The following is a 16,961-nucleotide window of genomic DNA, read 5'->3' as shown; positions in this document are numbered from 1 at the left end:
AAAAGAAAAGCCTTAGCTTCAGTATTCTCAATAAAACAAAATTATATTTAAAGGTTGTGGCTTGCCATAAAATGATCCCTCCTTATATAAAACAACTTTTGCTTCACTCACTTCTCCCAAAAGAAAACAGAGATTATAATTCATTTGGTTAAACTATACATGAGCACTTTGCTGAAGAAAACAAAAAACTGTAAAAGCAAATCTGTATATGGAAAGCAACCTTGCACTCGCATACACCCACCATGACCCTCTCCTCTTAAGAAAAATATGGATGCCTACAACTGTGTGGATCAAATGCAATGAGAAATTTCAGTATTACCCTTTCCATTAGGAAAACCAGTGGACTGGTATCAACACCTTGACAAACCCACAAAACTACAATTATTGACAATGTAAGAATACATGTCAAAATCGTGCTCACCATTTGTTCCAACATTCATGCCCATTTCTTCCAACAGCGACATCAGACTACAATATGCTTTTAGCTAGAGGTTCGGGAAGTACATGAGAATCTTTAATGCTATAGCTAAAGTGGAATATTATTGGCAATACATGTCAAAATTAAGTTCACCACTTGCTCTAACATACTTCCCGCTTCTTCCAAGAGAGACATCAGTACTACTACCACAAATCTACCATATGCTTATAGCTACAGTTTCAGGAATGGAAGTACATGAGACTCTTTAGGTTGGGTTGGTTCCTTTACCTTGTGTTTTGATTGATCAAGTTGCTGAAAAACCTGAAACACCACACCAAAAATTTAAACCCTCACCATCCTCTCTGTAGTATGAACCGTATTTAATAGCAGGTTCATGCATCTAAAATTCGTTTAAACCATTCCAACGCCACCCATACCATGCCGTAACTTACTAGATCAATACACAATTAAAAAATTGAGTTGTCATCAGAAGTGTTCTTTTGACACTGTTTAAGCTAGCAACAAAATAACAAAGTAGGCCTACATACACTATTTATGTATGCACCAACAGTTGCTCTTTGATCTCAACTAAGACATAGTACAATGCTGCTTGCATTTCAACATATGAGGCACTATATCTAAGGTGATATGGGTTCTTTGTTATGTCCATAACTGAACTAGCCAGGACCTAAATGTGTGAGATAGACATAGCTAAAAAGGAGCTCCGCTGAAATGAGATTGCAAGAAAAAACTACAAGAGGTCAACACGACAAAACCCTAAAACCCTAGGGTGAATCTAAACTGACTGTACTACACTAACTGTGGTTAGCGGGGGAAGCTTTTGAATGAAAAAGTGCCCCTATCCCTCCTAATTAACTAAAATATTGGCAATTGCCTTCAAATATTTCCAACACCTCCTTGTAGTGACAATGTCCCTTCAAGATCCTTCTTGAAGTCCCTTCATTTGTGCCTGTGAGCAACATATCATCTACATATACAATTATAATCAGTACATCATTTTTGTCTTTCTTGACATAAACGATACTCTCTATTTACTATTTTGTAGAGCTTGATTGGTAAAAAATGTATGACTTTTATCATACCAAGCTCATGGAGATTGTTTCAACCCATAAAGTGCCTCCTGGTGTCTCCATACTTTATGTTCTTGATAATGCATCTGAAAAGCAACAGGCTGACTTACATACACTTCTTCTTGCAAGTCCCCAATGAGAAAGGCTGTTTTAATATCCAACTGATGTACCTTCCAACCAAAATGCGCAGCCAAAGAACAACACAGCTGATGGTCATCATAGAAGTGGGGGCAAAGGTTTTGTCATATTCTATCCCCTTCTGCTGAGAATAGCCCTTGGAAATTCCCATGTATTGTTCTTCAGATAGAACCCAATTCTACTGGCATGGCTCTCATCTAATGCTCATTATCCTGAGCATCCTCAAAACTGCTTGGTTCTTTTGTATCGTACAATGAACTCATCCTCCAAGCTGAATCGACAAAGTCTGCCCCACCTGTCCATCTTGAACCAGCCCTTGTCCTACTGCAGAGAGGAGCCGAGAGTCTGCTGATTCATCTGGGCGCTGTTCTAGATTCCTACGGAGTAGCCCTCCTTTGACAACCTCCTGCCTGATCCTGGACCTGATCTAGACCATCCAAAGGCTGCTGTGCATCAGCATGTATAGGCCGAATATTCTGAGTTTCTACTGGCTGCTCTAAACACATCTTGAGTGCCCGTATACTGCCATGAAACTCAATCATGGACTGATCCGAGTTTCCTGCAAAAATCACATCTCTACTCACAAAAATCCTTCTTGTTTGAGAATTGAAGAGCTTGTAAGCCTTGCTCTCACTGTTATAGCCAACAAAACACGTTGAATTGCCTTGTCATCTAGATTGCTTCTCAACTGACTAAGCATATGTGCATAGGCTACACAACCAAACACCCTGAGGTAGTCCACCTTGGCTGCCTGTGCCCGCGGCACTAGTGCACATGATATTCCCTTCTACTGAACTTGTTGCTAGGTGGATACCCTGCAATGGTTTGCCCTCGCGACCCAAACTACTCCACCATGTCCTGTAACTGTGGGTATTGGGATTGGACCCACGTAGCTCGTGCTTGACTCATCTGAGCACCAGGGTTCACAAAGGGGTCACCGTATAAGACAAAAAATCTTGGAGCTCAACATGTGTCACAATTCACCCTAGTGCCTTCCGTACCTTTCACCTATGGATGAGGCGGGTCATATCCTGTATGTTCTTGAGCACATTGTGGATTTCGAAGATCGAGTACTCCGCAACAGGTTTTACATTGAGTACCTCATTAGATGGAAACAACTTCCAAAGGATGAACAATCATGGCAGCCCGAAAGCATTGTCGAGGAGTACCCCTATCTTTTACCAGGCTGATCAGCATTACTTTGCTGTCTCAGCACCCTTGCGTAGCAGCCGGTACATGTAATTTTGAGGGCAAAATTCTATGGGAAGGGATGCCAGTAAGGAAGGGGGGGAAAGGGCTACTTTAGTGGCCCCTTAGCTAGAGTTAGTGGGAAATGTTAAGAGACTATAAAAGTCCCCATCCACCACTCATTGTAGACTTTCGATGTGACATCTGATCCTATCAACACTCCCTCCTCCTATCTCCTACTTGCAGCTACTCTAGCAGTACACTGAACCAATGCAGCAAAGTTCTACTTCACCCCAAGCTGAGCTGATCCCTTGGCTCAGCTTGGGGTGTTAGCATCAGCAAAAGGGCTTATCAAAGTCTGCACAAGCCACCACCACGGAACTCCCGAAGATGAAGACTTTTGTCACTACACCGAATAGAAAGCCCTCTTACTCTGACGTTGTAGCCTTGACATGCACACCTAGCCCCCATGAAGCGGAAGATTGGATCTGACCCACAAGAGGAGATATAATTTCTACAATAGGAAGTAAGAGAGCTCACGCTTATGGTTGCAGCTCTTGAATACAATGAAGAGGAGAGAATCACATGCCTAAGAAATGAGATAGCACAATGTGAATGAAATGAAGATGGCATTGGTTGTATCACTACAAAAGGCAAACAGCTACAAGTTTATTTCAATGCGAGGATAGGAAGAGTAAAGATTCTTCACCAGACCAACAAGCTGAAGGGTATACGGGTATAGATATTTGAAGAGCTTACTCCAACTGAGACGCGCCTGCTCATAGAAGAGCAGTCTCAAGAGAGAGAGAGAAAGAGAGAGAGAGAGAGAGAGCGAGAGAGAGAGAGTCATATTAATGTCCACAAGAGGCCTCACGGGATAATACAGCAAGATCAACAGCCAAGTGCTTGCACAAGGATATTTTCTGTCGGTTTTGCTGTCCCATTGAGTTGGTGAGTGATTGCGGCAAACATGTTGTGGCCAAGGTGATCAAGGAGATGACCTTTTTTGATATGGTGATTCACAAGAAATCCTCCTCCTACCACCCGCAAGCCAACGGACAAGCTGAATCTTCCAATAAGCAGCTCAAGCGGATCACCTTGCTGGTCAACAATCATCAGACCGATTGGGATGAGAAATTGCTATCCACATTGTGGCCATACCGCACGTTCTTTAAGGTAGCCACGGGCCTGATACCATTGAAACTCGCATTTGGAATGGAGGCAATCACTCCACTGGAATATGTTGTGCCTAGTTTCTGCATGGCGGTGGAGGACTGGATACTCCCACAAGAATCCATAGAATTCCGGTTTGATATATTGGAACAATTGGAGAAAGATCGCATGGAGAGCTATCGAAGTTATTACAGCACACGTCTAAATTATAGTCCTATCATAAAATGGCCTTCATTACATCAGTTAAAGACTGAGGGTCTTTGAGTTTAGATTTGAAATCTCTAATTAGTGCTAATCCATCTCGGTAGACTGCCCATTTTCCAGAGCAGTCTCAGGCTATTCGAGACCAGGCTGATCTTATTCAGGGACTCCGACAAGAGCTCTCGCAGCTCCGACAGGAGGTCGCTGCTATACCTACAATCTCAGGGAGCACCCCAATTGTGGGCGCATAGATTGCGAGCATGCAATCTGCCATCGAGGAGACATCTAGATGGATCGACGTAGCCAAATGGGAACCTACAAGGGTACCCGTTTCGGCTACCCTGCTGGAGCAGCAGAGAGAGCTAGCAAGGCTCTCAACATAAGAGTACGTGGGATTCCCCACACTAAGGCTACACCGATGGCAGATGCGACGGCCTTCATGACCACTACCCTAGGGGCGACTGAGCACAACATTGAGAGAGCATGGCGGGTAGGGAGGGACCCCAACCGAGAGCAGCCCCTTATCATACGGTTCCATGACGCCTAGGCACGACTTTTAGCTTTACGTCGTAGGTCAACCTTACGAGACCAGCCAGCGATCTCCATGGATGAGGACCTCACTCCACTACAAGTTAAGGAGATGCATTTTCTGTAGTAGCAGCGGGATCAGGCCCGCAAGGAGGAGAAGTGGACAGTAGTACGAGATGGACGACTCCTTACAGGCCCCTTGGTGGGCACCCACCTCTCCTTCCACATAGGGAGGCGGGGTCTATGAGACTCAGACATCCGAGACCCTATCTCGTACCATCTGGAACTGTAACGGTACCTTATGGTCAGAAACAATGAACTTCTCGAGGTCCTATACAGGTCACGACACAGTCTTTTATACAGAGACACATAAAAGTCCAAAGCGCCCACTACCAGTAGTTCAGCGGGTATACATGGGAGTCTACCTACAGAGATGAGAGAGACGAGGGATACAAGAGGGATTCGAGGGTCAGGAGGAGTCACAGTCCTTTACAGATCCACACTCTAGGTTTCCCTGGATCCGGATTCGACACATGGATAGCCAAGATCTATTTATTGCAGTTTGCTACCCCGAGACCTCCCGCTTTGCCAGAGATATTCGAGGGGAGGATGAGACGTCTCCATTTGCTGCTCTTTATCCGTCCATTGTTGACTTCTCTAGCCGCTGAGAAGTCCTCCTAGTTGGGGACTTCAACGCGAGGACAGGTGCTCCTCAGGCACCACTCCTCAGCTTCAGGGATGATTCCACTCTACTGCCAAACATTGACCTTGAGGAGGCAGGTATTGTACGAGTTTCGGCTGAAAGACAAGGACCGTTCACATCTTATGGGCAGGCCCTATTAGACCTCAGCAGAATGCATGATTTCATTACCTATAATGGTCTTGACAAATGGCCCGCATCAGGTGGCTTCACCTTTCCAAGTTGGTGGGGGTGTTGTTCTGGGCAGTGGGCATGCTGCTGTCCATGGCTGATGGAACTCAGTCAGGGCCACAAGCACACCCCCAGCAGCCATGCAAGGCTATCTACGTCAGCATAGGACATGCGGGCAGTCCACATAAGCAACAGCACGCTGCATAAACGCCACTGTTGCAGGCAGCAGCATAGAGGTGATAGAATGCCACATTGGCTGTGGCAGATGCAGTCACGGACTGCCACATCAGCATGATGGGCAGTTGCTGCTGGAGCTTAAGGCTGAAGGGTTGCCATGGCAGCTGAAGTACTGCTGCTTACTGCTATGGAACTGTTGCTGCTACTGCTGGAGCTCATGGTGAACTCTGTGGGGACCTGTTTGGGTCTGTGGCTTTGACGACTACTAGCTGCCTTCTGCTGCCCTACCCGGACCTGCTCTGGGCCGAAAAGGCCCAGACTGGCTGCCGCATCTCTGCTGTTGTCTGCTGCAGACAGATGGCCACGGGCTGAGGGATGTGTGTGGCAAGGCTGAACTGGAACAGACCCAGAAGTTACTACTGCGTGTCTCAGCCTTTCAGAGTTCCCACAGCAACCTTTTCTGCAGCAGCCCACCGCTTTCATAGCTCCGTCATATGGGGTCCGTTCATGGACAAGCTCCCCACAGTCCCAGCAACGATTAGCGCAACATAGCCTCAGGTCTGAAGATCGAGCCTCTTCAATGGGGCCAAGATGGAGCTCAGATCATTGAGAAAAATCAACAGTTGTATGATGCGTGCATCTGGTGATTGCCAGGCCCAAACACAAGAATAAAGATACTAGTTAGTATAACTATCTGAGATCCATCCTCTTCAATAGGGCCAAGATGTAGCTCAGCTCATTGAGAAAAAGCAACAATTGTATGATAGCGTGCATCTAGTGATTGCCAGGCCCAAACACAAGAAGCTTTCCACATGGGGGAGGCTTCAATGTTGTGGACTACATCATGGGATCCCCTGCCTTCACATCTCGCATCACTGACTTTACCGTAGAACCTCTCCCTCCAAGGCCTGATCATACCTATCGTTTCTTTAGCATTTCTACCCCCCGCCGCACAACACTTTCTACCCCGTTGACCTACCATGATATACACTTTGATCACGATCACTCACCTAGTTACTCTGGCCGTCTGTACATACTTCTCGCATACATAGGCTTTATACCCCTATTAGAGGATCGTGCTGCCCTAGTCACTCGCTCACTACACGAGGCTGCTCTTCACGCCTTTCCCCACACCACTTGCTCCACCCGCCCACCACCACCTGGCACCGACCTTGTAATAGTTGGTACGATGATAAGTGTAAGGCTCTACGCCGTTAGCTCAGATTCGAAACAAAAAACAGCCTTCCGAGGGAGCTAGAGACGCTACGTGAGTACCATCGACTGGTACGCAAGAAGAAACTTGACTTTGTGCACCGGAACGAGGAGGAGCTACTGAACATTCTGTTAAGTAACAACTCTAAGGACTTTTGGTGGAGATTTCTAGAGGGACGGTCCCTCTCACCACTCACTGACACTCAGGCGTGGTCTGATTATGCACGCACGCTCTATGATATCCCAAATCAGCCAGCCCCTAACCTATGACATATGCCACGCCCCACATCCTGCACCCTCTTCACTAGGGGGGGGGGGGGGGGGGGGGGGGGGGAAAGGATGTTGTAATGAAACTTCATAATGGTCAAGCGAAGGATCATGAGGGACTATACACTAAGTTCATTGCATATGAGATTAACCTCCTAGCCCCGATCTTAGCCAAGCTATTTAATGAAGCTGTTTGCTTGGAGTTTCCACGCGCCTGGACCGCTCAGATGTATCATGGAGGAGATGACGGCACGGAAGCAGAGGGTTTATTGTTGCTTTGTGGATTTCCGCAAGGCATTTGACACGTTCTGACGGCCCGCCTCATACGGTGCCTACAAGATTTAGGTTACGACCAGAAGATCAGTTGGGCTATCATGGCACTTTATGAGCGAGATTAGGGCAGAGTCCTGATAGGATCGAGATGAACAGACGAGATCATGAGCACTATCGGGGTCAAACAAGGGTGTCCATTATCACCTACCTTATTTGGTCTCTACATAGATGAGCTCGAGACTGTGATGCAGACACAGGGGGGTAGGTTGCTCTCTCGTAGGCACGCTGATCCGGATATTGCTTTACGCAAATGACGTGGCTCTCTTGTCTTCCTCAGCAGAGGAGCTCCAGAGCACCTTGACGCACTACAATCCTTTTGTGAGTCTCATGATTTGAAGGTCAACTTGGATAAAACCAAGGTTATGATCTTAAATACATCTTGAGCCGTCATGCGCGAGGAACAATTCGCATTTGATGGGTCCCCTATTGAGGTAGTTTCATCATACGGGGGGAGATGGATGCTCTCTTGCTGGCACTTTGATCAAGATATTGATGTATTCATGTGACGTGGCACTTTTATCTTCCTCGGTAGAGGAGCTCCAGAGACACCTTGATATACTAGAGTTTTTTTTTTAGTCTCATGATTTGAAGGTCAACCTTAGTAAAACCAAGGTTATGAACTTCGATATATCTCGAGCCTTCATGCACAAGGAGCAGTTCACATTTGATCGGTCACCTGTTGAGATAGTTTAGTCATACACGTATCTTGGGGTTGTCTTCTCCAGACCCATCTTCACTATGAGACTCGCGATACAAGCCAGCCTAAGTAGGGGATACACTTCATTGGCCGGACTAGGGAGGCAATGCTTCCGCTCACACTTACACGATCCACGGACCAAGGGGCTGCTTTTTGACTCCTTGGTCAGTCTAGCAGGGATGTATGGCTGCCCTTGATGGGGGCAGACTTGTCGAATATAGAGTGGGCTCGTGTGGAGCGGCTACAGGTTCTCATGCTATCGCAGATGATTCGCGGTAAGCCATCCGTTCTTCACCACATCATTCAGGATGCGTTTGGGTCATACCCATTACAGCTAGATGCGAAATTTCAGGTCATCACGTATTTGTACCGAGTCAAGGAGTACGAGGATTACACTTCTGGGTGTAGCAGACTACCATGGCTAGCATTGTCCTCTATGGTACTTTCAGCAGGAGGTGACCAAAGATGCTGGTATGCACGCACAGAGAGATGGTTTGAGCGACTAGGGCTCCAAATGGATAGATCCCTCTCTTCCAGTACAATATGGACGCTCCATTTTCTCCCCTCCAATCACACAAGGTCAACCAGGTCATCCGTGAGGATCTCTTACAGCTACACACATTCCAAACCTGGCCGGGACCGAGCGAACATCCTTGAAGCTGAGCTTCTACAGAGATCATTGCTTGCATATCAGAGAGGAGGGTTTCATTGAGCCACCATGATTGTTTACTATGAGATATGAGGCCGTTTCTACTGCCTCTTCAGAGATAGCTCTGGGGTTTTATCCCGATTCCTCTCCTATCTAGACCAGAGATGCTTCGCGGCCTTCATTCATGAGGCAGTTAGGCACCGCGAGAGGCTACTTCGATCACGGAGACAGGAGCAGACTTCTTTCTTTGTAGATCCCTCTCAGAGCTCTATCACGGAGTTCTTCTTGCCAAATCACACGAACCCCCACGATACGAGACCTCGACATAATCGTGACCCAAAGTCAAAGACTCAACAGCTCAGACACAGGGTTGACATAGATTACACTTGGGGATATCCCCTCTCTCTTTAGAGTCGGAGCCCGACCGAGGGGGGTTATTGTAGCCCTTGTTAGGTGCAGAGCTATGACCAGGAGACGTCACAACGCCACACCCGTGAGCAACCGACAACACTCTATCGCCGATTTCATGCCTCCATTGCCTCATCCACCCTGACGTCCTGATGATGATGATGATGATGATGATGATGAGATTGATATGTAGTCGACCACTGACATGACTATTTTGTACTTAGTACTATCATTTTGCATGTCACATTATGCATTGGTGTGGATGCTCGTTCAGTAGCTCCACCCTCACAGCTCGTTTGTACCAGGATTTTCACAACCTCATAGACCCATGGGTCTTCCAAAGACTTTAATAATCTCTCTCTCTCTCTCTCTCTCTCTCTCTCTCTCTCCCCCCTATGCCTTCTCCTTGCCTCTCTCCCTTCGTCCCTCTCCCTTCCACTCTTCTAGCCCCTTTCTCTAATCTGCCCCTACCTCCTTTTGTACAAAGCACCACTCTCAAAGTACTAACTATATAGCATCTCAGTCATCATTATGGTTAGCATCACACCTGGCATCATAACTGCAAAACAAAGAAGACATATCTTTAGTAGCAAGGTTAGCTGATTCATTATCTTGCATTCATTTTTGTGGTGTCCATGCTTCTTGTAATAATGACATTTACTGTTTTTCTTAGGCTGACCTGCATTTTGCCAAAAGGGCTTGGTCATCATCATGCATCGTACGAGACACATTTTCCTTTTCTATTCTTGCAACGACAACCCCATAAGCTCCTAAAAGGTGAGTGGAATTGTACTCGCCCCTCATGGACAAATTCAAAAAAGTATGAAAACTCAAGCACGTTGATAGGACAAAAACTATATCAAGTTTTTGAGCACTGTATATAGCTGTGGGTAGGCACATAGATGTACACATCTAGGGTAGGTGTGGGCTTTTGGTATTTGTGGATTTTTTCTTTCACAAGCATGATGAACTGATGTATAGTTTTTAAAGACAATAAAGTATGTTTTGCAGGGACTTCATGGGAAATGATGAAATGCAATGTGGTTGTACCAGATCTCCAGAGCAAGGGCATCCAGTGTGTGGTCAAGTGAAAATGTTTTTGGGGTCATGTAAAATCAAGTCATGAAGGGATTTTTTTTATTTTCCTGAGTCAATGTAGTCTTGCATGTTACAGGAATTTGATATGTTTTGGTGCCCATGTCAAGGGGCTTTTCATGTGGGTGTACGGAGGTGCATGCAAGCCTTAATGTGCATGCTAACGTGTGTGGGAATTGTGTGACTATAGGTCCAAAATATGCATTTAATGTGCCTTGGGGGGATATTTGCAATTTTTAATGGGAGAGTGGTAAATTATACGTGATGACGTGGCTGGAAAATCTGGAAGGGAACGTGTGCATGCAAGGTGGCTACGTGATCAAGAATTGGGATGCTCTAGTAGAGGGGGAGGCTGATACGTGGGATGGCGGACGGGAGCTGTGCGGGTTGACACTGAAAGGTTCTTCGTTGCACTAGGGAGTTCCTTGAAGGGAGGGCTGGACGACCAGATGAGAGGGGGTCTCTGCAGGAAAGCTAGAGAACCATGGCGACATGCGTGCTCCATGAGCAGGAAGCTATCGTAGTGTGTGAACCTTGACGGAAGTCTGTGAGCTCCATGAACTGAGAGGCCGTCAGCTCCACGTGCTTTGTGAGGAAAGAGAAGCTGTAGAGCTGGGTACCTTGAAGCTATAAGTAACGCAACTATGAATCTCATGGAGAGTTTGATCCTGGCTCAGGATGAACGTTGGCGGCATGCCTAACACATGCAAGTCGGACGGGAAGCATCATCCGTGGTGTAGTGGCGGACGGGTGGGTAACGCGTAAGAACCTGCCCTTGGGAGGGGGACAACAGCTAGAGCGACGGAGGAGCTGCAGCAAGAACATGAGCTGATCATAAGGGTTGGCACACAGACCTATCAAACAACACGGCTGAGGGATCCATAGGGCCGACTAGGCCGCCTCAGCCTTTGCCCTATAAAAGGATGCCACACAATCAAATAGGGGGCTGACCCCCCTACCTATGGGCCAACCAACACCTCCGTCCACCTCATCCTATGTGAGGCCTCAAAGGGGGGGTCTCCTATTTTATGGGTGGCCACGCAAGCCCCCATTCTTGGCCAACACAATGCACCTCAACTGAGGCTGCCACGCGGATACCAGCAAGCCCAGATGGACCCCAAATGGGGCATCCACAATGGGCAGATCTGCCCTCATCCCTACCCTACTCTACCCTCACGGGGAGCGGACACACCCACAACCACAAGCAAGGCCCTCACTCTCTATCTAACCTAACCATGTGACGTCAGGAGACGTTGACCTCCAACACCCTCTCTCAGCTCCTAAATGGAACATGATGTCCAAGGAGCTAGGTGTGTCGCTGGAACAACTAAAGGGATCAATTTTGTAATGCTCCATCGATGAAGCCCCGTCCTAGCACGAACCGTTTTAGCACGATCACTGAAAACCTGGATTTGAGATGCTCCCAAGCCATAGATGCTAGGCCTTCTCCTTTGGTCAAGTATTGGTACAAAATCCATTTGGTACATTAATCCAACTGACACAGCCATCGGTGCAAGGTCCGCTTTCATGCATGGGCAATTGTATCTTAGAACTATACAGCCCCCTCGCATGTCCAAACTGGTACACTGCCCCCTAGATCAATGAACCTCAGGGCTCCAATAACAATGGGCATCCAACCGCTCACCAAGATCCATTTGCTGTGTCTCGATTTTCGCACTAGTAATCATCTGAACCCTTCGGATCTCCAACAACTCATCAAGCAATAGCTGCAACAGAACACAAGGAAACCCCCTTCAGTTTGCCAGGTCATGACATCCTAACAAAATATAAACCAGTAACATTACCCCCTCGCCCCTTTTCTCTTCTTTTTCGTAGTGGTGGCGCGAGGCTACTTTTTGTGCTCTCAAGCGTTAGGCCTCACAAGGATGAGCCTCGGGATACAACAACAAGAGGAACTACTAGACTCAGAGTTTGCAAATGATATGGTCATTTACATGGTATTCGAGCCACCCCTTCTTGCAGAGAGGAGTTCGAGAGACAGCCGCTCATTGGGCACCTAGAGGTTCAAAACACGAAGGAGTGTATGCTAGGTAAGCAGATGCACCTCGGATGGTCATCCTGGAAAAGTGGCCAAGCCGAGTCCTTCGTGGTTTGGAGGCATCTCCCTAGGGATGCAGAGGCCAGGGCGCAAGCGCTCTCTCATCTGAGGCATATGGGTGGCGAGGATAGATGCAGTGATCCCTGCTTGCTGGTGGGAGACGTTACGCAATCCTTGGACCCCCCTACTGGTGGAGGCAATTCTTGCAGATAGGGGTGCCTCTCAAAAAAAGTTACCAATGAACGCGAACATTTTGGAGCCTCACAAGTCACGTGCTACAACGGGAACATTTCGGGAAGGGGGAACAGGAACCAAAACGCCACATCATATGGCACATCATCAATTCATATGGAGATATACCAAATTATGAAAAGAAACCACTTTTAGCATCTCTAAACTTTCCATTTCAGCTTTAGACTTTTAAAGACACTCTTAGAAGACTTAGAAAGGGGGTCTGATAGAGTGGGCTGAAGAACTTGGAAGCGGGAGAGTGTGGGCTGAGAGAAGAGTGAGAAGGGGTCGCTGATAGACTGGGCTGAGAGAATAGGGAGCATAGTAGGTCCGAAGCGTGTTTTGGGACACCTCGAAACATACAAAACGTTTTAGAAGCGTTTCGAATTTGAAACTTGTGTTTCGGGGCCCCAAAAAAACACCCAGTGTTCCAAAAACCCCAACTTGCCTCGATTTTGGGAATTCTAGGGTCGCGTTGTATTTTAGCCACCCGTACGTCTCAAATCGCGACCCGTATGCTCAAATTGACCTTCAGCCCGTACATTTGCCTTAAGCCCGTCCAAGTGCAACACAGACATGAATGATGATTCATGATTCCATATATCTATTCAATTCTGAAATATGACCATTGATGCTTGAATCTACAATGATGTGTTAATAATTTTCTAATTTAGAATTAGTAACATGTTTCAAATATCCAATTTCAAGTTCTAAGTGACATATCAAATGCCTGTGAACTATGTTTCATGAGTTTTTTTCAAGTATTGGACTTCTGGTAGTAATAATATAAACTGTTTTAATATTTTTGGGGGAAAATATATATTTAAATACCCTATTATGCATGAAACGTTTTTACAGACATTTCGGGTTTACCCCGAAACGTGTTTCGAAACTCCTTGCCTACTATGATAGGGACAGAGTGGAGAGAAGTGGACGGAAGCCTCAAGCTTGAGACAAGGGGGAGAGGATGGAGAGAAAGGGTGAAGAGAAGGAGAGGCTGAGAGGAGAGGGCCCAAGGAGGCCTGGAAGGGGGCTGAGGTAGTGTAGGAGTTGGAGGACAAAGGAGCAGCAAACCGCGACACCAACAATGCAAGGAAAAGGTGATGTTCGGGAGTTTTACCCCAGCCAATGAAATTGTAAACCCTTGACGCCAAGTCTACGTCCGAAACGCGTAAGTGCCTACCAAGGAACGTTCCAAGCGTTCCCTACTCCTCCTACGTCCAGAACGGCGTTTCAGACATTGCGGATGTTGAAACGTCGTTCCGTGGTAACTATGGCCCTCAGGATTCGGTTCTTTTGGGAGTCCCTTGGATCCTCTCACTGCATCTTTTACAAGGTGGGGCAGCCAGAAGGCTTCTTACAAGCTGAGCTAGAGAGGGGCAGCAAGGATGTGGCGTCCTTCCAGGGTTTGGAATGGCAACAAGTCAAGATAGTGGGTGTCAAGAACTAGTCTTTTCGAGAATGCAAATGTGTGCAATGCATGCAAAATTCGAATGCTAATTGGCCCTCCAATGGGGAAGAGCGCCCTCATGGGAGTACTTGTTTCTATTTTCGACCTACATGCAAGGTGGGAGAGAGATGGCGGATGAATGCAAGGTGAATAGAGAATGCAATGTGAGATTCACAATGAAAAGGTGATACCCTTTCATTAATGTCCTTTGAGATCACTCCAAGTTCCATCTTCCCATTTACACCTACCCTTAGCGTATGACCCATGCATCTACCATTCAATGCACCTTAATGCACCCTTCCCTTCCTATTGCCCCTAGGACCTAGACACATGTGTGCACATTTTTATTAATACAACAAGTATCACATGTCCAAATTCGATGATATACACCAGCCACTCATCAATAACTCATTGAATTGATCTTCTTCTTGCCCAGCTTGCTAATTCTCTACCTAACTTTTGATCCACTATTTTCAGCCTCTACTCAATTCTACATCTTTAACTTTTAATATTTCACCTTTTCTCTCCCTTCAACGACTGAAGTAGAGCTTAGTGTAACCATTAGATTTGTGATCCACTATTTCAGCCTCTACTCAATTCTACATCTTCAACTCTTATTGTTTTCCCCTTTCTCTCCCTACAATGAATGAAGTACAGTTTCATGAAGCCATTGTATGCCCACCACTGGCCTCAATTCATGAATCTTCTTGACCCGATCCCTAATTCTCTCTACCTAGCTACAATTCCTCTAAGCCCTGTTTTGGGAAGAAAATTGTCACATGTCCATATGTTTCATGTTTGTAGGTGAAATGCTGAGTGTTCCTCCTCTTCCCTCTAAAATTGTGTCTCTCATTCTAGCTTTTTCCAAACAGTACACAAGACTGCCACTTTAATTCCCATAGCAGGCAATCCTCTAGTAATTCCCATAGCAGGCAATCCTCTAGCATGAGAAACAATGAGAAAAGCCATAGAAACATAATTGAAAGTTGCCTTGAAAGCTCTGCATATTCACCTTTTTAGACTTTCCAAAGTGTGACTGCTGATTCTTTTGCTTCCCTTGCAAGGCCGGCTTTATAGACTTCCCTACTTGATCAATGTTCATGCCTGATTTCTTCTCAGACTCCTTTCTTTTCTTCTCAACTGCACACAAAGCAAAAACAGCCAAACAATAAATAGCACTCTCCAAATCATACGAACAAGGTCTCTATCAACATATCCAGGTTGACAAAACATGAATAATATCTTTCAGCTTACCAGCTGGAGTCTCTTTCACTGTGGAGTCCTAATTTGATATGGTGTGCAGAGTATTCCCCAGCATCCAACCAACTGGTAGTCTACTTAATGAATTTAAACTTGTGAAAAAAATTACCTTTTGATTTTTGTTTTTGTCTGGCTCTACGCCTCTTCCTTTCTTCACGACTTAACTCTGCTTCAGCCTTTACAACTCCTTCACCTGTAAAAACTTCTTCTGGAGCAAGCATTCGAGCATCGGACGTCATTAAAGGAGCCACCTGCACTCACAAACCTTGATGAGAACAATGTAGTGTTATTTCAACATCCAGATGGATAGCAAACATTGCATTTTACATCCTTACCTCCTCCATAACAAGCGCAGGAACATCCGATCGGATGGCCATATCCTCTATGACCTTTATCCATAGCAAACAAGATATGAGACATATGTGAGAGCTTCCTACAGCAAAAGAAAGCAGTGCAGCACAGATGACTTGAAATTTCAATCAGCTGGCCATGGTCATGTACCGGCTTAGGAGTGAAATGAAAGTGAGAAAGTGCATCCAGCTTTACACATAAGGCTTTGAACAAATGTGTGGCCTGCAAAAGTAAAATGGGTCTTACTAATGCACCATTAAAACCCCTCTGTTAAGCAACACAAGAAACATCACTTGACACACCTCTTTCCTTACTCCATCTGCTGGAGAAATGGAAATTGGAGCAAGTCCAGTATGCTGCACGTAATCAGCCTGCAAGCTCCAAGTACAAAATCATGAGACTCAAAAGCCATTGTTCCGGGAATCTGCTAGAAAACTCCGGAACCTTTCTTCTTCGTTGCTTTAATGGATATAACACAACCTCTGAAAAAAGGAAAACATAGACCATTGACAAACAAAATTATTCTTAGGGATACCACTCTAGAGGTGGCTTGACCACGCTTTTCAAAGAAAGAGTTGACAATGCAAACGCATGACAAGACATCACAACAATTGACTGACGAATCTTTTAATTTTAATGTCTGACCTCATAGCTCACTTTAACTTTCATAGACAAGTCTTCTGTTGCTACTCAGAGCCAGGACTATGCCACATCATTTTCTTCGTGCTTGGCCCCTCATGTGACTATCACATAAGGAAACCTTTTTCAACATTGACTAGTATATAAACTCCTTAACTGAGGCTTACTAGATTAAAATTCTGAATACACGTGTTAAAGGGAAGATTAAAACCTAAGAGGAGGACTGAAACATTACATGACTGGGCAATTTGTGTGCCGACTTTTGGCCTTGTGAGGCCATCATCCTAATAATTACACAAAATATGTCCATCTATGGATAATGTGATGGGCACTTTGTAATAGATACATAATGGACACAAAATGCATCCATGTATAGATGCTATAATGGACACTTTGTAATACATTTAGTGTCTATAGAATCTTTCAATTGATGTAGAAAATTTTGGATTTCTGTAGTTTTAAACAACCTTTGGACCTCTGTGTTTGCATGTCCGTGCATGCATAAATGGATGGGCACCCATAAGC

The 16,961-nt window shown here is 45.8% G+C and overlaps 1 protein-coding gene across 1 annotated transcript in view; it reads right to left on the bottom strand.

Annotated features, from left to right (window-relative positions):
• Positions 1–320: 320 nt before the first annotated feature.
• Positions 321–16,961, bottom strand: part of LOC147883040 (U3 small nucleolar ribonucleoprotein) — a 50,781-nt gene continuing 34,140 nt past the window's right edge. Inside the window, exons 8-13 of the mRNA XM_087400011.1 lie at positions 16,100–16,168; positions 15,948–16,019; positions 15,782–15,835; positions 15,556–15,697; positions 15,199–15,326; positions 321–739 (exon numbers count right to left, since the gene is read on the bottom strand). Of these exons, the coding sequence (XP_087256137.1) occupies positions 650–739; positions 15,199–15,326; positions 15,556–15,697; positions 15,782–15,835; positions 15,948–16,019; positions 16,100–16,168 (555 nt within the window). The 3' untranslated portion in view covers positions 321–649. The remainder of the gene's footprint in view (positions 740–15,198; positions 15,327–15,555; positions 15,698–15,781; positions 15,836–15,947; positions 16,020–16,099; positions 16,169–16,961) is intronic.

This window comes from Dipteris shenzhenensis, chromosome 28 (assembly GCF_047967505.1).
Source record: "Dipteris shenzhenensis isolate YYH24624 ecotype China chromosome 28, Dip_SZ_1.0, whole genome shotgun sequence".
Classification (NCBI taxonomy): domain Eukaryota; kingdom Viridiplantae; phylum Streptophyta; class Polypodiopsida; order Gleicheniales; family Dipteridaceae; genus Dipteris; species Dipteris shenzhenensis.
This window is presented reverse-complemented; position numbering and strand designations above follow the sequence as displayed.